This window comes from Ovis aries, chromosome 4 (assembly GCF_016772045.2).
Source record: "Ovis aries strain OAR_USU_Benz2616 breed Rambouillet chromosome 4, ARS-UI_Ramb_v3.0, whole genome shotgun sequence".
Classification (NCBI taxonomy): Eukaryota; Metazoa; Chordata; class Mammalia; order Artiodactyla; family Bovidae; genus Ovis; species Ovis aries.
The window spans coordinates 104952457-104977577 of record NC_056057.1 but is presented as its reverse complement, the minus strand read 5'-3'; the positions used below and the strand labels follow the sequence as shown (position 1 = coordinate 104977577).

General features: G+C 39.1%; 1 protein-coding gene across 3 annotated transcripts in view; it reads left to right on the top strand.

The window, feature by feature from the left end:
• Nucleotides 1–23692, top strand: part of KDM7A (lysine demethylase 7A) — a 75910-nt gene extending 52218 nt beyond the window's left edge. For all 3 annotated transcript variants that reach the window (XM_060414895.1, XM_015095405.4, XM_042248916.2), the window contains 13 exons: nt 704–791; nt 1962–2068; nt 3312–3403; nt 6667–6756; nt 8483–8692; nt 10263–10387; nt 10601–10755; nt 11993–12090; nt 12590–12738; nt 12924–13132; nt 14427–14512; nt 16326–16599; nt 17193–23692. In XM_060414895.1, coding sequence (XP_060270878.1) covers nt 704–791; nt 1962–2068; nt 3312–3403; nt 6667–6756; nt 8483–8692; nt 10263–10387; nt 10601–10755; nt 11993–12090; nt 12590–12738; nt 12924–13132; nt 14427–14512; nt 16326–16599; nt 17193–17287 — 1778 coding nt within the window. In that variant the 3' untranslated portion in view covers nt 17288–23692. The remainder of the gene's footprint in view (nt 1–703; nt 792–1961; nt 2069–3311; nt 3404–6666; nt 6757–8482; nt 8693–10262; nt 10388–10600; nt 10756–11992; nt 12091–12589; nt 12739–12923; nt 13133–14426; nt 14513–16325; nt 16600–17192) is intronic.
• The last annotated feature ends 1429 nt before the right edge of the window (nt 23693–25121 follow it).

The following is a 25121-nucleotide window of genomic DNA, read 5'->3' as shown; positions in this document are numbered from 1 at the left end:
GTGAATATATTTATTTACATCTGTATAGCGTCTTTATGTTTGGTCTACAAGACCTTTCTTTCAAAAGTTAGACATCATCTCTTAGAAATGAGCCTCACTTTGGAAACATGTTGGCTTTATGGGAAGATAACATTCTGATTGCCAACATTTATATTTGTAGGGCCATAACCCTGCCTCATAAAATATGGGAGATCTACCTTTTCTTTCTTAGAGGCAGGTCCTGGGTGGAGTCCCACCGATCCTCCTCTGCTTGGTCCCTACCGGCCCTCATTTCAGGATGACACTAGGAAGGCCAGGGGCTCAGCCAGTTCCAATTATTCATTTAATGAAAACATGCTTGCCTCACTCTAACCAGATTTGACTTGTCTCAGAGTAAAATCTTTAACATAAAGTTAGATGTGTTTTTAAACTAAAAAATGAAAACAGTAACAATTACCAAAAGCTCCTTCTGTCCTGCACCATAATTTTGTCTAGTTGGGTCAATGCATTAATCTGAAACACAGCACAGAGGTGGCATTTAATAAATAGGCATTTAATAAATACTTGAATCATTGTATCTTTAGATCATAATAGACATTAGCTTCTCTGGCACTGAAGTATGAGCTAAACTGATTTTTTTGTGTGTTTCTTAAAACAGGTAGATATCACATTTGTGTTGTTTAAATGTTGAAAAGTCACTGACATGTCCTTTTAACTGTTTCAGGGTGGATTCATGCTGTGCTCACTTCTCAGGACTGTATGGCTTTTGGGGGGAACTTTCTGCACAACCTTAACATTGGCATGCAGCTCAGGTTTGTGTTATCAGCACTTGAAGGATCTTTTTCAGCAACATATTTGATTGTGATCTCATGGAGATAGGCCCTGATAACTTATTAGAAACTTTGAAAAAAAAATTGTCTTAAAATTTTGACAAGAGGACACCTTGATGAATCTAAAACAAAAAGAATCATTTATTCAAGTTGAGACTAAATACTTTCCCACATTTCAGAATTTTATAGAGATGGATAGGCTCTCCTTTGGTTCTCTTTACAGTGAGAGAATTGAACTAAATCAGGTCAGACTCAGGTGTAACATACGGGGCTGGGACAGGACAATTCGAAGTTAGGAGATACCTGTTTTAATTTTGCTGTGGTGAAGGATTACCAACTATTTCCCCTTCTGCATGACAAGCTGACTTTTGGGCAAAAACTTCGCCTGGTAGCTTAATAAGAGAAGGATGTTATTAGGCAACATTACTTATGGTAAAATGATTCCTCATTGATAAACTGCACAGGACTGGGAGAACTGGAAATACCTGGTAGGGAGCCATGTCTTTTGACTTTCCTGACTTGTAACTTGGCATGCCCATGGGGAACCCTGGAAGCCATGCATCAATGGAGTTATTACAAGAGATTCTGGCTCTTATGGGGCACGAAGCTTTAAGCCAAACTCCCATACTTGCCAAGTGAATCTTGCTTATACCTGAGCTGTCCCTGGGGAAAGACGGCTCCTGGCTATATGGACTGCTGCAAGGACTCTTGCAAAAAACTACCGTATGGTTTCTGCCTGCTCACCTTGACCCCACCCAAGTTTGGTCCTGAGCTGGAATGCTTAGTGGGACCTAAAGAAAACTCCGCGAATGGATGTTGGAGTGCTGTCTAACGCAGGGAGCTAGTTTCTAAACACGTTATATTTATTACAGTGGAACCCTTGTAAAATTCCTTCTGTTAAAACTAGGCTGCAGATCCCTAGGGGTGATCTTTTAGAAGCCCTGTGTAAATTCTTCAGTATACTGTCAGATCTGATAAGGGCAGACCTGAGTCAGATCACGACTCAGTCCTACTCGCGTGTGTGGTGTTGAGCAGTGTGTAGGACCGCATTGGTCTTCTGTGTCATGGGCTGCCTTATTTCAGTTAAGTTGGTTGCCTCCATTTAACTTTGGAAATGCTAATGTTGAATTTCTTCAACTTTTCTTTATTTAGGTGTTACGAGATGGAAAAAAGACTTAAAACACCAGATCTTTTCAAATTCCCTTTCTTTGAAGCCATATGTTGGTTTGTAGCCAAAAACTTGCTGGAAACCCTAAAAGGTAATAATCTGAGCATTTTGTTGTTTCATGTGATGCATGATATTTGTAAATTCACTTAAAGTCACTGATAGAGAGGTCCTTTTAAAAATATGGTGGCTGTTGTCCCTGTTTTGTTTTTTAAATGCATGATTGCCCCCTGTTCAGAACCTTTTTAACAAATTAGGAGAGCTCTAGTCCATAGTCATAAAAACACATGAACTGCTGCATTGGAACCACACAGGGAATCCTGAAAAGTGTTGCTTTCTCCCGGGACTCTAGTCACCTGCACAGATTTTCAGGCATGTAAAAGTGCCTCCCTAGCAAAAAACGCAGTTGAAGCCAAGGGACTGTTACTTAATGTTTGTCCCCAAGCATTTGCTTTAAAAACCTTTGAGGGAGCACTTCTCTTGTCCTGAGAGAGTCAGGTGGTGCCTGTGCTGTCACTGCTGTGACCATTATGTGGCCAGCATAAGGCACCTGTTAGCACACCAGCTAGTGTCGGGCTGTGATCTGTGCCTGAAGAAACATGGTTTTGGGTGGTGGGTGGGTGGGGGAATATCCCTTTAAACGTGAAAGCCACCTTTTTATGTGGCTTTTCAGATTTAAGTGATTTATTATTGGTTTAATGATTTTTGAGCAGTCAAGTTGGAGACTCAGGGTCACTTCTCACTTTTACCTAGTTTTGCTTTGCACTTGTGCCCGTGAGAATACAGTCGATCTAGTTTCTGTGTTGTCTTACATTTCTAGTCAGTTTGCAAATAGTGCTACTATTATCATTAACTTCCAGAAGAAGAGATATAAACAGATTAAACAGCAAAGTCTGTTCTAAACATTGGGGGTTTTCTCATTTAAAAGTTGCACAAGAAGAAAGGGTACAGTGAAGAGAAGCAAATCAGTGACTCTTTTCCCAGGATAGCATGCGCAGAATTAAATGGTAGGACTCACTCATGGTTTCTTTCCTTAAAAGGGGTGAGGGGGGCTCACTTTCTTCAGAAGGAAGGAGTAGTAAGAACCCCATCTCACACCGTGTAGCACTGTGTGGAGGTGGGTGTCTTGAGAGAGGTGCTGCTGTAGAAGATGGAGGCAGTAGTATTGAGTGTGGTTCTGTTTCTTTTTCTTTCTCATCTTGTCAGTTGATTGTTTCTTATTTCACTTTTTTTTCCTCTCTGTTAACTTGTTTGATATTTGGTGGTTACTCAAAACCTAAAGTTAATCACTTTGCCACAGAACCTAACTCCTTTCCCCCTTAACTTTGTTCCCACAGAACTGAGAGAAGATGGTTTTCAGCCTCAGACTTACCTAGTACAGGGAGTGAAAGCGCTGCATACTGCTTTAAAACTATGGATGAAAAAAGAAGTAAGTAGTTGTCTTTGGTGAAATAACTTAATTTTTATATGGCAAGGTCAGAAAAGTGAAAAGTGTGAAACTGTTAGTCTCTCAGTCATGTCCACGACTCTTTGCAAGCCCATGGACTGTCGCCCCTTCAGGCTCCTCTATCCATGGAATCCTCCAGCCAAGAATACTGGAGTGGGTAGTCATTCCCTTCTCCAGGGGATCTTCCCAACGCAGGGATTGAACCTGGGTCTCCTGCGCTGCAGGCAAATTCTTTACCATCTGAGCCATCAGGGAAACTGTTAATTTTTATATGGCAAGGTCAGGAAAACAGAGCCTTATGCTGTTCTGTCAGTAAGTGGGAGTGCTAGAAGGAATGGGAATCATGCTTTAACTGAGAAGTACAACCTGTGTTTATTAGTATATACCGATATGCTGGTTTTTGTTTATATTTTTGAGAATGGAGTACCTAGGTACTTCTTTAATCTTGAAAAGAAAGTAAATTTGAGACTATCTGGGATATTGACTAAGAAATTAACATGTAGATATAGAATAATAGTATATAATTTTGTGCTCACATCGTGTGCTAACCACTGTGTTTAGTCTTTATATCCATAAATGCATTTACTAACTCATTTACTCTTCAGAGCAACTAAATGAGTTTGTGGTGCTGTTGTTGTCCCCATTTTAAATACAGAGAAGTTGAGGTTCAGAGTGTAAGTGCTTGCTCAAGACAACTGGTGGAGCTAAGATGAAGCTCGGTCTCTGCAAAGCTGTTATCCCTCTGCTGGTCTTATGTAAGAACAAAGGAAAAGAGAGGTCTGGGTTCAAGCAGGAGCTTTCCATTTTCCCTGAACTGTGGTATAGTTTGCATTAGAATCCTACCACCTCTAAGAGGTCATCTCAGATCTCTCCATTTGGAATTCTTAGGTCCTTTCCTTATACGTCGATAGCATATCTCTTGAGCCAGTGGACTTAAAAGTAATGTCCATAAAGTAATGTGTCCATTTCTTATTGTCTACATTTATGAGCTCTTAAAAAACAGGGACTTTCTCATCTTTATTTCCTTCCTGGAACTTTACACACAGTGCTTTAGTAAGTGATAAATATTTTATCTGATGAAAATACATTTCCATGCTGATTTCTTAAATGTCCACTTGAAGTAAAAATCCTGCTCTTAAAAGATACTTTCTGTGTGCTTGTGCTCAGCCGCTCAGTTGTGCCTGTCTGTGACCCCAGGGATTGTAGCCCGCCAAGCTCCTCTGTCCATGGAATATTCCAGGCAGGAATACTGGACTGGGTTGCCATTTCCTACTCCAGGGGATCTTCCCGACCCAGGGGTTAAACCTGCATCACCTGCATTGACTGGCGGATTCTTTACCACTGATCCACCTAAAAGATACTGGGAAAGTGTCAGTCTGTCAGTCGAGTCCGACTCTGCGACCCCATGGACTGTAGCCTGCCAGGCTCCTCTGTCCATGGGATTGTCCAGGCAACCATACTGGAGTAGGTTGCCATGCCCTTCTCTGGGGGATCTTCCCCATCCAGGGATCGAACCTGGTCTCCTGCATTGCTTGCAGATTCTTTACCCTCTGAGGGTAATAGATTACCCTCCCAATAATTTTATGCTTCTTTTCATTTGTTTTTTTTTTAATCATTGCTGTATACACATTAGAGTAGGGGTGCTGTGGAAGCATATAGGAAAATAAAATCAGCATCAAAGACATCATCATCTAATTGACAAGTAAAGGCAAAAACGGATTACAAAAGTATATCGTATATAACAGGATAAAAACAAAGAGTATCTTGCAAAAACTGTGTAATTCCTTTTCTTCTGAAAGCTTTAGACAAGTTGTTCTCAAGCTTGTGTGTTTATCAAAATTGCCTTTAGAGATTTTTAGAAATAACTTTTTTCCCCTAGAGATTTTGGTATAATAGATCTGTAGTAGGCTATGAACCTCTAAACTTGTGGGTGATTTTGATGTACAATGAAGACAGAGGAGCCTGGCATGCTGGAGTCCATGGGGTTGAAAGGAGTCGGACACGGCTGAGCAACTGAACAACAACAAGAAAATTCATCAATAATAGATACTGTTAATTGATTACATCTAGAGTACACTTTGAGAGGCAGCTTATTAACCTAGTGGTTCAGGGTGTGGACTCCAGAGTCAGAGGCTTGGATTCAAGTCTTAGCCGTGCTGTTAATAAAGCGTGAACTTGTGCTTCTATTCCCTCCACGTACAATGAGAGTCCTAGGAGAACCTCTGTCTAGTGTTGAAATGATTTATGAGGTAACATTTGTAAAGCACTCAACTGTATCTTGCCTGGCACATTTGCTGTTGTTCAGTCGCTCAGTTATTTTTTTGTTGTTGTTATTTAATTTGTTGTTGCTCAGCCTGGCACATAGTTTGCACTTAGTGTTACTGTTACCATTGGTTTGTTTTAACAAATTATGCTAAAACCAGGGAGAGGATATAAAGCAGGAGTAGCAATTAGTATGTTAAGGGCATCTAAAAGGTCAGATGTTCTTAGATTTGTTGTTTAGTCGCGAAGTTGTGTTCAGTGCAACCTCAGGGACTGTAGCCCACCAGGCTCCTCTGTCCGTGGGATTTCCCAGGTAAGAAAACTGGAGTGGGTGGCCATCTCCTTCTCCAGGGGATCTTCCTGACCCAAGGATTGAACCTGCATCTCCTGCAATGCAGGTGCATTCTTTACCACTGAGCCGCCTGGGAAGCCTGTTCTTAGATAAACAGATTAATGTTTGGAATTAGACATAATAAACAGTGAGAGCAGTTTGCACTTCAGTAGATACGGTAACTTGCCAATTAATTCCTCTTTCCTATTGATGGAATCTTTTTCCTATTTTACTTTTGGAAAGCAAAAAATAAAAGACTTTATGAATTAGATTTGCCATGAGAAGCTAGGATTATTTTAGTGCCTATGTTTCCCCTTACAAATCCTTTTGTATTATGAATTAAATTTAAGGCTTCATTAGTTTCTTTACTAATTATAGTAGTATTTAGAATTACAGTAGGCTTTGAGGTGTAGAGTCCATTTTGAGCAGAATTCACAGTAAGACAAGTCCATGTTTAACTCAAAGTAAAAGGATTTCATAAGTCAATAAGGATCTCCTTAGAAGCTATGAAACCAGCTCCATGAGTTCTGAGACCTGGCTTGTTGGTATTTGACTTTGTCTATAAAATCTAGAGAACTTAAAAATTTATTAGTTTTTACATCTTAAAATGTAAATAACTTTGGTTGTCTTATCTTTGTTAATCCAAATACAGCTTGTATCTGAACATGCCTTTGAAATTCCAGACAATGTTAGACCTGGACATCTTATTAAAGAACTTTCTAAAGTAATTCGAGCAATAGAGGTAAGAGTAGAAACTATCATCTAAATGCTTGGTTCCTATCTATTTTGAGAAGCAGTTGGATCTACCACCACACTACAAATACTGGAAAGCCTCGACATTCTTAGAAGAACTAGAATGAGCTGTATCTGGAAAGGAGTCTCAGGGTTTCAAAGCCCTACAGAGAAATCTGGAATATTGTATCATCATGAAGTAATAAGGATGTAGTTACCAAGTTACTTCAGGTTTTTCAGGTTACTCCGAAAATGAAAAAAATACAGAATAGACAAAACTTTCAGATTTCACTCATTTCTGCAATGCAAAGATGAATGCATGTTAAGATGTGTAAGATGAGTAAGAACTGGTGAAGTTGGATTGGAAAGAGGGTTGGGGCAAGGAGACCCACTCAACTGAAAATATTATGACACCTGGGTTAGGTATATGCCCTTTGATAAAAGCCCATGAAGTCTGACATTAAGTATTTTATTAATTAGAAGACATTCTAGGTGTTAAAGATAGAGGATTTTAATTAAAGTAATTCTTCAGGAAGGTGGTTCTGTTAGTGTCTAGCTTGAACTGAAAGGAAGTTAAGTGGAGGAATGGATGCTGATAATTTAATGGCTCAGATCAGGGCTGTATTTGGGAAACAAAATAGAGGTATTAAAATGTTGGGTTTAATATCCTTGGATAGAGTACTTCATATAATTCTCAACATGTTCAGATAGAGTAGGGAATTTTTTATGTTTTTGAAGAGCTGCATATACATGAATTTTTAAAGTCAAAAGTCATATATTTAATCTTAATATATATAAATGTATAAATATATAAATATATATCACAACAATAACCAAAACTAAGAATACACTCAATAAAAAAGTATAGGTCTATATGAAAAAACTAGAAATCTTTACTAAGAGAAATAAAACTCTAGTTTAATAAATGGGAGTGCCATTTCTAAAATATGTCAATTGCAAATTAGTATTACAAATTGAAAATGGTGAAATATTCTTGGAAGAATAATTGGACAAAAATAGTCACCAAAGTGTTTTGTTTTTTTTTTAATTGGAGGGTAGGGAGTACAGAAGGCAGCAAAATGGCTGTAGAAAAATGTACAAAGAAAATATAAACAGGAATTTCATTAAAGAAGAGATGGAAATGGCCAATTCAATAAAAATATGAAAAATATTCTCAATATGTGAAAAAGTATTCAACCACATATTACCACATAATTTATGATTTCAAATGATGGTTTATCACATTGGCAAAGATAAAATTCTGTATTTTTGCTCCGCTGATAGGAAGTATAAATTAGTGTATGATTTCTAACTGGCATATACCTTGACTTAGCATTACTTTAATAAAGTAAAGAAGACAATTCCAGTTAAACTTGATATATGACCATACCTGCTTACCACTATCACCTCTTGGAACCAAAATGATAGTAAAAAAATGAAAACAATATCTATCCCTAAGTATTAGGTCAATGAATTATGCTATATCTCTACAGTAGAATATGATACAGCCTTTAAAATGATGTTGAAAATCAAGGATATGTGTTCACAGTATTTTATGTGGGAGAGAAAAGGGGAAAAGATCTCAGTAGAGCTGTTCAGGTTTTATAATTTGGTGTTTTTTGTTTTTATGATGAAAAGGAATGTTTTTTGTTTTCTAAAATATTTTTATAGATGATTATTTAGTCAGTTATGTTTGTGGCCTTGTCATAAAAATACCCCAAATTTTGTTCTTAAAGGAGGAAAACGGCAAACCAGTTAAATCTCAGGGAATCCCTTCTGTGTGTCCAGTTTCACGGTCCTCAAGTGAAGCAGCTTCCCCATACCATTCCCGACGAAGGATGCGGAAACTTCGAGACCACAATGTCCGAACTCCTTCCAACCTCGACATCCTGGAGCTCCACACGAGGGAGGTGCTCAGAAGACTGGAGATGTGTCCCTGGGAAGAGGCAAGCTTCTGTTCCATGGTCACATGAGAGACTCAGTCATTTCTGAAAGGCCTTCAGAAGGATGATAGAAAGAGGCCAGGCTGGCCCTTGTTGTCTGAGCTTTGCTTAGCACCCTAGGGGTCAGCAGCACTTCTGCTTGTGATGGGGGCATGCTTTGGTGTAGAAGTAGGACGAACAGGTCCCATCGGTTTGCTGACATGTGTATCGAGTGTTTACTGAGTGCCAGGTACTCTTCTAGGCTCTGGGGAAGGTACCAGAGTGGGCAAAACCCAAGCCCCTGCCCTCATGGAGCTTCCATCCTAGTTCAAGTTGGAAGGATCGAAGTCAGAGACAGGTATTAAAGTCGTATAATTTCAGATAAAAAGGTCATGAAGAGAGCAGTAGAATAAAGGGGCTGGTGGTTGGCTGCTTCTGCTAAGGTGATCGGAGAACCTCTCAGGTAGGTGCATTTGACAGACACTTACATAGAAGAAGTCAGGTGGATACACAGACTTGAGGAGGAGTATTGAAGGCAGAGGAAAGTGCAGGTGCTGTAGGCCTTACCCTGGCCCAGCGGCAGCAGCATGCATCACTGTTAGGCTGGGAGACTATTAAACTCATTACAGTTTGAGAAATGCTGGCCTGACAGAGTGATGAGCTCAGTGTGGGGCCTTTGGAAAACATGCTACTGACCTGTGATGAGATCCATGTCATCCATGTTTGGATGACAGTGTGGGGCCTTTGGAAAACATGCTACTGACCTGTGATGAGACCCATGTCATCCATGTTTGTACATCTTAAGGAGAGGACAGTTTAAAATGAGTAAGATAGCAGTATCTCTGAATTAACATATTTACAGATGTTATATAGAAATTAAAGCTTCCTTAAATATTTTAAATTTTATATAATTCTATTTATACTGTTGTAAGCTTTTGTTGTTCTAAACCTCCTTCAACCCATAGCCATCTGGTAGAAGATTCATCCATAGCTATGTGGGAGAAGCTTCAGGTTATTATAAGAAGCTCTATATATTATTAAAGAAAAATATTAAAGGAAATATTCTTTATGTTTTAAAAACCAGCCACTGTTGTGCCTTTATGTCACTCGGTGGCATTTGTTCCTGGTGATAGCAGGATGGTGACCTGTAAATCGCTGAGAGTACCTGGGGGGAAGACTAGAGATTGGGGCAGAGATGGGGGAACCGGAAAGGACCCAGCAGTTAGGGAGAAACAAGGGAAAGAGAACTCAAAATACACGAAGGCAGTACTTCTCCAGTTTTCCAGCTTTCTACAAGAGTGAAATGTCTGAATTCACGTGAGGCAGATTTTATATTCTGCTTTGTAGAACGTATTTTACTGTTACTGGCCCTACAGAAAGATGAACCACATTCATGCTGGTTTTAGGAGCCATTTAGCTTCCATGCTGCATCACTGCAAATGCCCTAGCCTTGGAGGCTGCCCAGCACTCTTAGGATGCAGGGCTGTGGGGACCGGGGCAGGGGGAGGTGGTGGTACACTCTCCTGCTCCTTTACCTGTCAAGCAGGTATTTTTGAGGGTGGAGGTTAAGTAAGTTCTGTTTTTATACTTTAAGGACATCCTGAGCTCAAAACTGAATGGAAAATTCAACAAACATCTCCAGCCATCTTCCACAGTACCTGAATGGAGAGCGAAAGATAATGATCTTCGATTACTGCTGACAAATGGAAGGATAATTAAGTACGTGAAGTAGATCAAAGTGTCAGAGAGTTTAGTTTTCCATGGATTCCCTCTGTTCATTTTATTCTGGGTCCAGACCATTGCACACCTGCCTGAAATATGGGGAAAGTGTCTCAATTCTCAGTTTTCTCTGCAAAGTAAGGAGAGTGTAATACTGTTTGGCTGCATAGTTGCGCTATTTTCTGAGTTGATTCTTTTTCCCTCTATGTACAGGGATGAGAGACAACCCTTCACAGATCAGAGTCTTTATACAGCAGATAGTGAAAATGAAGAGGATAAGAGAAGGACAAAAAAGGCAAAAGTGAAGATGGAAGAGAGTTCAGGAATAGAGGGAGTGGAGAATGAAGAGTCTCAAAAACCACTTAACAGTATGTTTGTTTTAATGGTCATTTTAAAAGGTCTGTTCATTATTAATATGCTAATAATATGTCAGGTAACTTGCTAATTTTAAAGTGCTTAAATTAGTAGTAGGATTAAAATTTCTTGTGTCCCTAATACTCTTTTGAGAAATCTGGAGCATTTCTGAGTCCTCTCTCCATCAGGGAAATGCTGAATGTGACCTCCCAATGAGGGGTGGCAGCTGGGGAAAGTGGTATTAGTGACAAGGATGTCATTGGCCAGTGACACCCTCATCTAATGACAGTTTTTTCAAGAGTCACATAAAAGCTCATGCATTTTATGGGCCTCTACTCCGAATTATGAAGCAGTTGAAAATGTAGTGCAATTTCCAAGATAATTTTAGCTAACATACATATGGTTTTCAGAATTAGGAGACATATATAACTGGCTGATCTGAAGCTATTAGTAACCCAAGTATTATTTTATTTGATTGCATATTGACGACAAGGCTCTACTTGGTTATTAATTGGTTACCATCAATGCAATGAATAGTAACACCTCCTCCTCCTTGAGATCTTTGAATGAAGTCTTTCATTTTCTCAACATTTTTCAGGGCCTCCGTATACCCTTCTATCTTAAAAAGTAGTTAAACATTTTTGTACTTGATAAGTGAATATTCTAGATAATTAATATTATTAAATCCATGTCGAATACCTCAGTTCCTGATAATTCCAGATAAGTTTGTTATTTTAGTCGGTGACTCTACATTTGTTCACATGCCGGGGGAGACACAGCTGATCAATGGACTTTATCCAGCAGTTGCTAGCCGAAAGTGCTGTGGGGAAAGAGACGCAAGGGTGAAGCTTGGTCTATAAGCTTGTTGAATTCACTGTCTACTTGAATGTGTCTTAGGCTCAGGAGAGTTTTTTTGTTTTGTTTTCTGTTGAGACAAATAAAGCATAACAGAAAGTGAAAAGCATTGTAGCTAATTTTAGTGTTGAGGTTTTTTTCTGGGAAGAAATAAAATAGTCAACCCACCCATGCAAGGATTGTAAACCATATTTGATAAATACCACAGAAGTTTTAAGAATACACTTCAGTCTGTATCTTGGTTAATTAGGGGAAAAATCCTTGGGGGAAGAACGAAATGAAGACAGTGAAAGCAATGAGAAAGGACAGAGCCGGCGCAGTTGAGTTGGACGGGCTTTGGATGGCACTTTGTTCCAGTTCTGATGGCTCTTTTTCTCTGATCACTTTCCTTCTCAGGGTTTTTAACAAGTGTGAAATCAGAACTCAGGAATCGATCATCTGAATATTCTGATATTTCTGATTCAGAAGACTCTGGACCTGATTGCACTGCACTGGTACGCCTGGGACCCTGCAACTTACAGTTATGTGGTGGAAAGATGAACACTCACTTTCCTTTACATGGGAGGAAAGTGGATGACAGCTTTCCCAAAGCCTGTCTGTCTGACCTTTGTGGCACAGAGCCTTCTCTTCAGTGGTAATTACACACACACCCCGTCACGTGACTACTTACATCTGATCAACAAAGCTTCTGTCTGATTTTGGAAAGGGTGGAGGGAGATACAGCTCTCGTTTCTCATATTTCCTCATAGGTTATATTTCATTTTGCCATAAAGAAAGCCTGTACTGTGTGTGTTTTTTTTTTTTTTTTAAACTAAGGAATTATGTTACTGCAGTAACTAGAGATTTATTTCCACTTTTTCATATGGAACACAGAAATAATTCCATGATAATGAAGTTCTCACTTTCCCTTTAGATGGATAAACTGTTTTTGGTTAGTTTGTATAAGCGTGTTCTGATTTCTTATATAGACTTCCTTCTATTTAATTATCTCAGAAAAATAATTTTACCACTGAAGAGTCTGAAAGTTCAGGTGATGAAAAGAAACAAGAGATAACATCAAACTTTAAGGAAGAATCTAATGTGATGAGGAACTTCCTTCAAAAGAGCCAAAAGCCATCTCGAAGTGAAATTCCAGTTAAAAGGTAGGCATGCTGATGATGATGGTGTTATTACAATGTTATATAAATTATAGGAAAACATTTGTTTTTTTTTGTTTGTTTTGTTTGGGGGTTTTTGTTTTGTGTGCGTGTGTTTTGGTTTTAAAATTTACCAAATATTTCCTTAAGAGTAAAAAAGTTCTTGTCTTTTCTGCTGATCTGCCCTTCAGGGAATGTCCTACCTCGACGAGCACAGAGGAAGAAGCTATTCAGGGCATGCTGTCTATGGCAGGGTTGCACTATTCCACGTGTTTACAAAGGCAGATTCAAAGCACAGACTGCGGTGGTGAAAGACCCTCTCTCCAGGACCCCAGCAGCTGCCACAGCAGTAACCGTGAGGTCAGGCAGTTGTATCGCTGTGATAAGCCAGTGGAAAGTGGTAAGAAACATAAATTGTAATTTTCTGAAAAATAACATAGAACCCTCACCTTAATAGCCCTGTAATCCTAGCTTGAGGTTAAGGATTATGAACAAGAAATGTTTATTAAACATCTTTAGTTGGAGATGGTGTTAGACATATTGGCAGATATATATATGTATATATATATATATATATATATATATGATGTTGACAAATGTTAGCTGCAAATAGAATAACTCAGAATGTAAATTAACGGATTAGGGGTTGTATTCACTGACTTGCAAGACAGTGTTGTTTCCCTTTTATAAGCTGATCAGAATGGAGGGCATGTTTGTGTCTTAATTGATGTGCTTAGTTTGAACAATCCACTCTTTTTCCTTTTATGGAAGGGAAGGCGAGCTTTCAGCTGTTTCTGCTGGAGGGTATCCTCTTCTACTTAACAGGAGACAGTCTGCCTTTAGGGAGAAGTTTTGTTTCCCAAAAATCTGAGGAGGATTAGGGAAAAGATGGTACTACATTAAAACTGAAGTCTATTATAGGAATTATGTTCATTCCCACCTAGCTGTGTCGATTATGTGCCAGGAGCTTGGCATTCATTTCACTTAATTCTTGAAATGACATGTTGGGTGTGTGTAATGTAGCTTTAATAGGTAAAGGAAAAAAGATTTAGTGGAATTAACTTGCCCACACTTACATGGCTACTCAGTGACTGGAATTTGAATCCAAGACTAGATCATGTGATCTCAAAATCTTTGCTTATTGTATAAGAGGAAACTCAGGTTTAAAGAGGTTATATAACTTGGCTAAAGATGTATTGGTAATGAAAGATCTCAAGTTCAAATCTGTGTTTTTCTGTCTTTCCACTTATCATTCTGTCTTCCTATAATCTCTTTGGCCCCTTGAAAAGAAAGCTTCTCTGGAAATGCTGCCAGATTCAGGCAAACATATGCCTTTATTCTGTATGGGAAAATATACTATTTTTAGAGAAACTGTATTGCACTTGGTTTTACATCTACAACAGATGGCCACAGAATTTGATCTAGGTCCTCCAGCATCTGGCCCAAAACCTGCCGTAGAAAGAAAGACAGTCTTTGAGAGAACTGAAATAATTAACATGTTGGATTGCAAGCTGGTGACTGTTTTGTTTTTGAGAGGGAAAGGAGTATGGTGAAAGTATATGAATAAAGAGTTAGCATGCTCATTTTTTGAATAAAATGTCAACATAAATTTACTTTCAGTTTTAAGCAGCAGGCTAACTTTGTTCTTTAAGATCCAGTTTGTGAGAAGATTTTTAATTAAAATTTCTCTTTAGGATATCATGTCAAGACTGAAGATCAAGAGTTGAGGAGTTCTTCCTGGATTAAACAATTTGATACAACTTCCAGATTTAATCTTCAGGTATATTCAAGGTTTGAAATATTGAAATAGGATTGTCATTAGCTCTGTTTTTGCTTTTGTTTTTAAAACTGCAATCAGGAATCAACCCCCAGATGTAGAAAGCTTAACAGTTGTCATTGAATGTACCTTTGAACAGCTGTCCATTTTTAGGGATTCTGATGTACTAACCAATGAAAGGCTTATGGATAGAATGTTATCTGGAAAAAAGCAACTTATTTAAGAAAGCAGTTAAAAACTCCTGGCTGCCAACACCTTTAGGTTATGTCTGCCTAGAATGAAACATGAAAGGAAAAAGTACCACAATACCACAAGGATCCTTTTAATCTCTGCTGTTGTTTATTGAGCATTTTTAGATATCAAATTTCTTTGAGAATTTGATGACAGTTACAGGAAAATATTTTCTTTCCAAAAAATGTTCTCCATGAATATGACTTGTGCTTACATTTTTCTCATGGTTTGTACCCCACCCTCACCCCAGACCATTCATTAAGTCCAGATTGAGAGTCACTGCTCCAAGAGAAGACACTTGATATCTGAGGATTCTCATGTATGAATGCTTATACCGAACAAAATGAACCCCCAAAATACCTTTTTTTAAAAACGTTGCTAGTAGCACCAAAAAAGGAAGGCTGTGTGACCTTTTGTGGAGAAGGAAATGGCAACCCACTCCAGTATTCTTGCCTGGAGAATCCCAGGGACAGAGGAGCCTGGTGGGCTGCTGTCTGTGGGGTCGCACAGAGGTGGACACGACTGAAGCGACTTAGCAGTAGCAGCAGCATAACCTTTTTGCTGCAGACCTTGGAAAATGACAACCAAAGAAAGAATCAAAACTCTTAGGTGGCACAGTGGAGTCTCCAAGCCTCCCCAACCCCATTTGCTCTCTAATAACAGAAATATGGGTGGTTTTAACATTCTTCATTTGGCTTATCTATATTTTCTAAATACTTGTCAATTACTTTTATAATAAGAGAAAGAACCAAGTTATTTTTTAAAGGCAAGTACAAGTTCTTTTAATGGGAGGATATGCTCCAGAGACAAAGGTCAGGTAAGAAATTCCTTAACTATTAAGAATTCACTTACTAATGTATGATTCTATAGTGCCTCACTGGTTATAAAATTTATAACTCAGTAGCATTATTGGATTTAGTATTAAAAGGTAAGCTGTTATTTAAATTCAGCTGTTGCTTTTATAATTGTCTTTGAAAATGAAGAAGCAGAAGACAAATGATGAGCAAGATCACCTTAGAGAAAATAGAATTTCTGTTTCTTGTAATCTAGAGAGGTATTAGAATAGTGTGTCAAATTAAAAAGCTGTTTCTTCATACTCAAGCGTATTTGTAAGACTGTTTTAAAGCAAGTCTGTGTTTAATGCTATTTTTAAAACTTACTTGACCATTACAGAATCAGAAATTCACTATAATAAACACACACAAACACACACTTAAAACTAGTTTCATGAAACATTATATCTACAGTATGCTCTTTTCAGGTTTATCTTTTCCTTTTCTCTCTTTAATTCTGGTTGGGACCCTCTCTGTTTTGATTTCAAGACCTACCAGTCATCTATCTTATCTATCTATAATGTTTTCTTCTCAACTTGAAGATGTCTCAAGTTACAAGGCATCTTTAAAACCTGAATCCTTCAGAGCTACTAGGTTTGAGAATGAGATGACCATCAGGAGGGGTCATCTATGGCCACTTCATGTTAAAAAAACCTAAGTTCAGTAATTTATTTCTTCTCTCTCTTAAATTGTTAATACATTACTTCTCGTAAAGAAACCCTAAAAATTCGGCCTTATTTCCTTCTTTTTAGGATCTAAATAGAGGCCAGAAATGCATCAAGAAGGAAGTTTCATCAGAAATCAGTCAGAAAGTACAAAGTAGGAATTCTGTGGACAGCAGTGGCTCAAGCCTTCAGAATGCAAAGTATACGCAGAGTTCAAGCTTGATATCAGGGGCGTGCCAGCTAAGTAACGGCAGTATAAGCCCAGAAAGGCCTGTTGGTGAAACTTCCTTTTCAGTGCCCCTTCACCCCACCAAGAGACCTGCGTCAAATCCACCACCTATCAGCAACCAGGCAACAAAAGGTAATGTTACACGTGTGTAGGTTAAGTTAAATAGACATGTCTCTGCACTCACATTGCTTACAGCCTGCTGGGTATGGACACTGCACTGATAGGTGCTCAGATTACTATGGGGACAGAGAAGAAGGTATCTCAGTCAGCCCTGAGGAGCAGGAGGGGTTTCCTGGAGGGGGAGGTGGATCCTGGAAAGGCTGTGATGGGTTAGCCGTTGTGAGGCAGGGGAAGGGATAGTGTCGACAGCACCGACAGCGGAGGAGACAGCGTGGCCCAGGACGGGGGAGAGACAGCGGGGGGTGAGGACGGAACAGGTGCATCGCTGGAGCGGTTTGAGGCAGGATGGTAAGAGCTGGTGCTGAAGAGACAGGCAGGGCTTAGGCCGGGGGAGTGTCCTGTAAGTCTTAGGAAGGAGGCTGGCCCTTATCTCGTGGGCGAGCTGGAAGGGTTTTAAGCAGTGGACTTCCAGGCGTGTGACTCGACCCATTCAGGACACCTAAAAGCCTTTGCCTGCCTTGTCGCTCTGCTTTAAGTCTTCCAAGTGCTATCAACTGTGATTTTCACTGTTACTTACACTGCTGTTGGTGTGCTGTATTTTGTAGGTAAACGTCCAAAAAAAGGAATGGCAACAGCCAAACAGCGTCTCGGGAAGATCCTTAAACTGAACAGAAATGGCCACGCACGTTTCTTTGTGTGACGGAGCTGCGGCCGTGGCCACTATTCCCTTCGGAGACTGGTCTTGGGGTGCGGGAGCCTGGAGCTTCCACGCACCCCACTGAAGCAGTTTGCATGTACAGTAGGGAACACTGCCTGAAGAACAAAATGAACCTGATGCTGCATTTTCACTGTGCCACACCCACTCAGCAATAACCATTTTGGACCTGGTGGGGAGAGGAAGAAGGAGGGTAGAACCTTAAAAAGAGACCTTGAACTGGAAAGGGTCTCTTGTCAGGGCTTGAATTTCATTTTGTTGTTGGTAGTGTTTTGATTTATTTTCAGTGATAGGGTAAAGAATTATCAGTAATTTATTTAACAGATTTTTTTTTTTTTTAAAGTTAACAGCTTTTAAATTCTTTCTTTTTTAAAGCTATTTATTTGGAAGATTTCTGGAGAAATATCTCACTAATTTAGATTTAAGAATGTGAAGGTTTTTAAATTATTTTTGATAGTGTGTATGTTACACGTGGGGAAGAGCCACGGTAACAGTAACTAGTCTGGACTCTTAAATTTGCTATTCAGGTTAAAGTCTTAAACAGGGATTTGATGCATTAATTATTTTAAATTAAGATGTATATGAAAATCATTTTATTTTATATATTTCATGTGTTTTTTATAAGCTATTAGCTTCGCTTTTGCTAACATCCAAGGTGCATACTGTTATCCAGGTCGATTACCTACGTCCCACCTTCCCTCTGCACTCCCCCTCATTTCGTGACGACACAGACTCTTCTCTTTGCAGGGAAACACTTTCGTAGCCAGTGTGTAAGAACTACATTCAAGACCCCACATTTCTCATTTCGTTTGACATTGCAGTTTTCTTCTAAATAGAAAAATAGGCTTCTTGCATTTTCACTTTTGCTGATGATATCTGGGTCCCAAAGAGTACAGCTTTACTATCTTTTCCCTACTTGTGGGAAAAGTATTATAAGTTTGATTAAATTGTCATGTTTGTAGTTTTCCAAATACATTTGTAACTCCAGAGGGCCTTCTTCATACTGCTGGTGTTGGAGGGCAGGGCCAGCACCTGCCACAGAGGTTATATTTTATGATGCTTTTATTCTGTATACCTAATCTGTTGGAAAATATGAAATATGGTTTGACTTAGAATATTCAAATCTGCATAATAAGCCGTAATATAATAAGACTATACTATATTAAGTTGTATAGAAGCAAGCATGTTGGAGTAGATGAATTGGGGGTGTGTGTGTGTGTGTGTGTGTGTGTGTGTTTAGTTTTTTATTTCTTAACCTTCTAATGAGTTATTTAAGATGTGGATTTGGAGTAAAATGGGTGCTTTTTGCAGTTTCTTCCATCTGTCCTAACTTAACCAGTGCATAGTGAGGTTAAGTATCCGGTTGAGCTTTAAGGAATCATTTATCTCCTTTGTGCACAATTTTTACTAAATGCCAGTTTTCAGCTGCTTGCAATAGCTTATGTTTTCCTCTCCGCCTGTGACATAAAAACAAGTAATTTCTTGTTTCTTGGGGGGTGGGGTGGAGATATTTCCAGTTCTGACAGTAGAGCATTTTATAAGTTCCTACAAAAAATACAGGCAAATTGGATAAAATTTATTTTTACGGAAAAGAAATATGGCCATATTATGGATGTCTTTTTTTTTTTTTCCACTCAGCAAGGTAGCAGGACTTTCCCTTTTAAGTATCACTTGAAGAGCTAAGAAAAAAGAAGTCTATACCATTGTCTTTCATGGTTACATTCAAATGTATTTTCAAAGAGAAATATTTCTTACTCTGTTTCCATTCCAATATTTCATGGAATATATATATATCTTATGAATTAGCCTTTTTGGTTTAATGATTGGACCACTGTCTGGGTCTTATCTGGGTTTTAGGAAGAATATTTTTGGAAGTACTAAATGTCTATAATAGGCTGACTCAAAACTCTGTCTACACTATGCCAAAACTAGGTAAGAAGTAGGTACAGTCAGTCATTTGGTTGGTCATCAGATCTCAAGATATGAAAAATGTGGGTTTGCGTGATTCTCCCACCTTCCCTACACAATATAGTACTGTGATGTTTTGGTTTTCTGTAGATAAACCATTTTAGTGTTATAGTACACATGTTTTGGTTTTAGTTTAGAAATAAGAATTATAATTTCTTTTTCCAGCTACATTATGATCTGGGTTCTTTTGTTGTCTTTACATTTTTCACAGCTTTAAGTATTTTTAATTACCTTTTTTTTCTTTAGCCATAAAAATGAAAATAAATTATTTTTATGAATTAAAATTGTGGCCAGTATCTGCCCTGTGTACTTAGGCCAATAAATACTAATTTAAAGTAGCCAGTATATGGAACTTCTAAGTGAAGGTACTGTGGATTCATTTTTGGCAGTGTTAATTATTAATTAGCCCATTAACTAGCTAAGTTTTAAGTAAGATGAAATAACCACTAAAATAGAATACATGTAAACTTTTTGTGAATTGGTAAAAATTCAGCCACTGAATCCAGTGAGCTCCATAGTCAAAGCTCTTATAAAATCACTGACTGTGCTGCATCCCTGCATCTCATGGAAATGACTGAACTTTGAAGTGACTGCCGCCAGCGTCCGGACTCGACTGTAATACCCTTTCGTCTTTCCCTCAGTCTCATTTATAAATAATACCACCCTATAGACACTGCAACTTAGGAAGACAGCAGTGGTGGCATTTAGTTAGTTATAAGCAAATACAAATAATAACCAACAATTATCATTTAATGTATGCAATTTTAATTGTAGTAGCAGGTAATCATTTTCCTTTATTGATTCAAATAAGTGACTTCTGTTAACCTGGGATCCACTGTACTCTAATTCATAATATCACATAATACTAAGCTCTCCAGTATTGATTAATGATGTAAACTCTACAACACTGGCAGTTCATAATAGTCCAATATCCTAGAAATACTTTGAACTTAATGAGCATCAGTTGATTTTTAAAGCATACAGAATTGAAAATTCTAACCAAAACCATCTTATGAACTCAGAAAACAAGCTCATCTGTATCACTACTTAAATACTCAGCACTGAATACTGCTCTATTTTTTAATCCAATTATTGCCTTTTTAATGAACTCTACTGTATTTATTCATATGAGATCAGATATTTATCATGCATCTACTATGTGCCCAGCGCTACTTAGTACTGTGGGAGTGGGGGGATATAAAGTTGGAGTTGTGATCTCTGCTCTTGAAGGTATTCTTCTCTAGGAAATAAGCAGTATTATTTTCACTTCTGAGGAAACGTAAACAAAAGAGGGCCCATTCATAGAAAAAACAAGACATAACTTTATTAGTTTCAGTGGAGATACACTCTACAACTATAGAAGTAAAAATTTTTTCAAAATTTAAAAGACATTTCAAAAATCAATAATGTTCATAATCACAGGGGCATGTTATAGCATGAAAGGAGCAGAGTACCGGGTGTTCGTCCAAGTTCTGCCCTTTATATTTTAGTTGTGTGACCTTGAATAAGTCACTTATTCTTTCTGAGTCTTAGTTTTCTCATTTGTAAATTTGGATCAAAACTCAAGAAAAACATAGAAAAGTGTTATCTATTTACACTTCATATTTGCAGAGAATTTATGATAAGTACAATTGAACGAATGTACATTTATGTGCATTTTTAAATGAAAACTGCTGTTACTCATAAAATTTGCTTCACATCAAATATATGCCCAGAGCATGCTACCTAAAAAAAAAACTGAAGAATCTCTTAACAAGGTGCTGAATTAGAATCAGTGCGTGAAGTGAAAGAAAAAGGAATGAGATAGTTTGTGGAGAAGAGTGAGAATGTTTATCCTCAAGTAATCATTAAGATGATTAGATGATTTAAAGTAATTAAAATTAGTTTGAGTTCTTCTCAAAGAGTACTGCTTCACAGATTCTACTTACTCTTCAAGGCACTAGAATAGGGTAAAATAAATCATGGAATTAGGTTGGTTTAGCAACTACTCACAGTAGTAGGGCAGGAAAATAAGATGGAAGAATAATGGGGGATCAGCAAAGACAGCTCTGAGTTGCCCAACAATGGCTCATTGGGTAGATAGAAACCACTGTAGTGTAGGAAGGGAGTCTTGAAGCTTCAAAAGAAAAGATTTTGCTTTTTGCAAGAAATGCTCTCTAGTGATGTCACCTCCCCAAAAAGTTGATGAATAACTGGCCCAGTATACTGCTGCCGTAGTAGATACTGCAGTGTATAAGCATTTTATGATTTCATGTTAAGAGATGAGGCCTTCATTATAAATTTGAAATTTTTTCAAAACTTCATTTTTCTCATTAGTTATTAAGCTAATTGCTTCCTCCAAAAAGAGAAGTTAAATGTCAGTCATTTTCAGATGCCCCAGATTTCCATTTAAAGCAGTTTTGAGAAGGTTGAACATCTGATCTTTAGCTTAAGAAGAGACAAATGAAACCCAGAGAGGGCAGTGACCAGCTGGGGGAACAGTGGATACTAGACCTCTGGTACTTTGCTCCCTACAGCAGCCCCTCTTCTCTGACACTGCAGCCTCAGCTCATCTGTGGTGGGTGATGTTGATATGCTTCCTGGAAGCCAGGGGGAAAGACAGAGGAAGTGACATACTCACTACATTGCTGTTGAACGTAATGGAATTTTAATGCTGTAGCCTTACTAAACAACCTTCCTGTATTTTTTTTATTTTTCAGTGAATGTCATGCCATAGTCAAATATTTGATACCCCTTACCTAAAAATTTAAGTTAAGGACATTAAGAAGCAAATGCCTATTTCCAAAGCAGTTAGCTTATCATGACTGTAGTTTTATTCTGTTATGGTATTTCTTTTTTTCTTCAGTGGGTAGAGGAAACTTAATACTCATTTACCTGCATTCTACTCCTTAGAGTCTCCCTCTCACCCTTCCTGTTCTTTTCTAATGTCCTGAAGCTTTGTCTTAACAAGTGTAATATTGAATTTTTTTCTTGTTAAAGCCTTTTTGAAACTGTGTTCAGTGATTCTTCCAACAAGTTTTATCTGCTCTGCACTATTTCACTAATAAACCTTGGCTACCACGTAGCCCAAGACCTCCAAGTAGTTTACCTATGCAAGACCTGTGACATTCTGAATTCACTTTTATTTCAGAAGACAACCTTAAATGGAACTTAATCATAAAGATAAACCTTGCCTCCACCCAGTTTTATTTTGGCCATTTCCTTTTCAAAGTGTCAGTTGTTTTCCCCCAAGATTTTTCACCAAAACAATGATCATAAGTGCTAGAATATATAATATTTTGCAGGAAAAAACCCAGAAATACTCATATTTCTTTGGTGGATTTTGGTGGATAATCATTACCAGCAGCAGGTGTAATATATAATGAGGAGTTGATTCCTTGCCTAGAATCATTTCTTCCCTCTAAGATTCATAGGATTCACCTTTTATTTTTGCAAAGCATACATATAACTTCCACATTATAGTCAGGGACCTGAGGTGTAACTTGCTAAGTGAACCCCAAGGTTATTTTATCTTGCAAAAGAAACCTAAACCAAACTAAGGGCCTTACATTTATGGTTAGACTGAATCAAAAGCTATAACCTCAGTTTTTCCAAAAACAGCTTCTGACTGCAAAGCAAGTCATGCAGTTGTTAGGTATGAAATAGCACTGATCAGGAAATGCACGTGCATCTTGGCAGACCGCGTTTCCTTCCGAAAAGACTTTTCTACTTTTAATATAAATTAAGCCATAACAGTTTCATGCTGTGGAAAGAGGGTGAAAAGGTTCATTTTAAGAGATTATATAATATGAATTTTCACATTTGCTGTGAAATGTCTAACTTCGCCAGTGCTTCAGCAGGTTTGTTTGATTTGGGGGGGCTGGGGGGAGGGTAGAGGGTGGTGGCAGGGAGGGGTAGTCTTGGTTTTAGGTGGTTGAAATCTGTGAAGTTTGAAAAGGGACAGTTGTTGGCTCTGGTATTTACTAGTTTTGTAGTAATGTTTTGCTAGCCTGACTGACTTTCCTGACCTGATTTTCATGCCCATGGTCCCAGGTGACTGGTAGCCTTTCTCGTTCGGGGTGTCTGCAGAGTAGTGTCTTGTTGTGTGGGTAGGCAGTAAGCGTGTGTGCACATGTGTGTCCTTTGAATACAGAAGCACACTGTGACGGCGGAGTGGGGTGTGGCTGGGAAGTGGGGTGCTGAAGCTTTAAGAGCATTTTTTTTTTCCGATTCATAACAGTATTTCCCATCTTTTGCCTGCAGGCAGGGAAAGTGTACAGTATTTATTTTGTTTCTGTTTTAAATTTGTAAGTTTTTAAGTAGTTTACATTGATTATTATAGAGAAGGACAAGTGACTTGTTTAAAGTTGTATTTGGTATTCCTACTTTTCAATTTCTGTATTTTAAAATATTGAAATTAAAATTGTATTCTGTTTTGATTTTTTTTTTAGCACTCGGTGTATTTTTTGCTCCTTTTGTTTGAAAGTATAAATGTTGAAAGTTGTATAAAATGTGTCTTTGAAAGAAAAAAATCTGAATTCTATATCCAATTCTGACTTTCTGCCCTTTTTCTCCTTATTGAGTCTTGAGAGAATTATTTGAGAATGTGAAAAGCTGTGTCAAACTTAGGCTCCTTCAAGTTCTGATGGTTTCAGTGTGAAAAGTTTGAATGTCTTATTACCTTATTAGATGTGTTGTTGGGGAAGCAGTTGCTGAAACAGGAACACAGAGGGGTGACTGGCTGTGCGCTTCTTTATGGTCACTTAAGAGCACGCGCACACACACAAACACACACACACACCCCTCTTAGAGCACCCACAGTATCACACACACACACACACCCCCCTCCTAGAGCACCCACAGTATCACACACACACACCCCTTAGAGCACCCGCAGTATCACTCACACACACACACACACACACACACACACCCCTCTTAGAGCACCCACAGTATCACACACACACACCCCTTAGAGCACCCGCAGTATCACACCCCCCCCATGGAGCACCCACCGTATCACACACACACCCCTCTTAGAGCACCCGCAGTATCACACACCCCCCCTATAGAGCACCCACAGTATCACACACACACCCCTCTTAGAGCACCCGCAGTTATCACTCACACACACACACCCCTTAGAGCACCCGCAGTATCACTCACACACACACACACACCGCCCTCTTAGAGCACCCACAGTATCACACACACACACACACACCCGTCTTAGAGCACCCGCAGTATCACACACACACCCCTCTTAGAGCACCCGCAGTATCACACACACGCTTTAGAGCACCCACAGTATCACACACACCCCCCATAGAGCACCCACAGTATCACACACACACACCCCTCTTAGAGCACCCGCAGTATCACACACTCCCCTTATAGAGCACCCACAGTATCACACACACACCCCTCTTAGAGCACCCGCAGTATCACACACACACACCCTTTAGAGCATTACAAGGTGAACAAACAGCAGACCTGTTCTTTTCCTCCGGAAGCTTCTGTGGCTGTGAAAGGTGAGCGAGAACACGGCGCCTGGGGCCTGGCTGCCTTGTGAAGGCAGGAGTGGAGGGGCGGCTTTACTGAGGAGAATGCAGTCCTTCTGGACAGGTGCTCTGAGGACGCTGAGAGCCAGGCCTGGCGGGATCTGAGAGTGTCAGAGAGAAGAGCTCGGAGGCAGGAGCCGCACAGGAGCGCCTCAGGCCGCGGGGCAGGAAGTGGGCGGAGAGACCACCTTGGAGGAGGATCCTGGAGACCAAAGCAACAGAAGGGCAGAGGCTTCTGCTCTGCCCCTGCCCAAGAGTGTAGAGGTCCCCAGGGCGCACACCCCCACAGCCTTCCCAGAGTGCTACTCAAG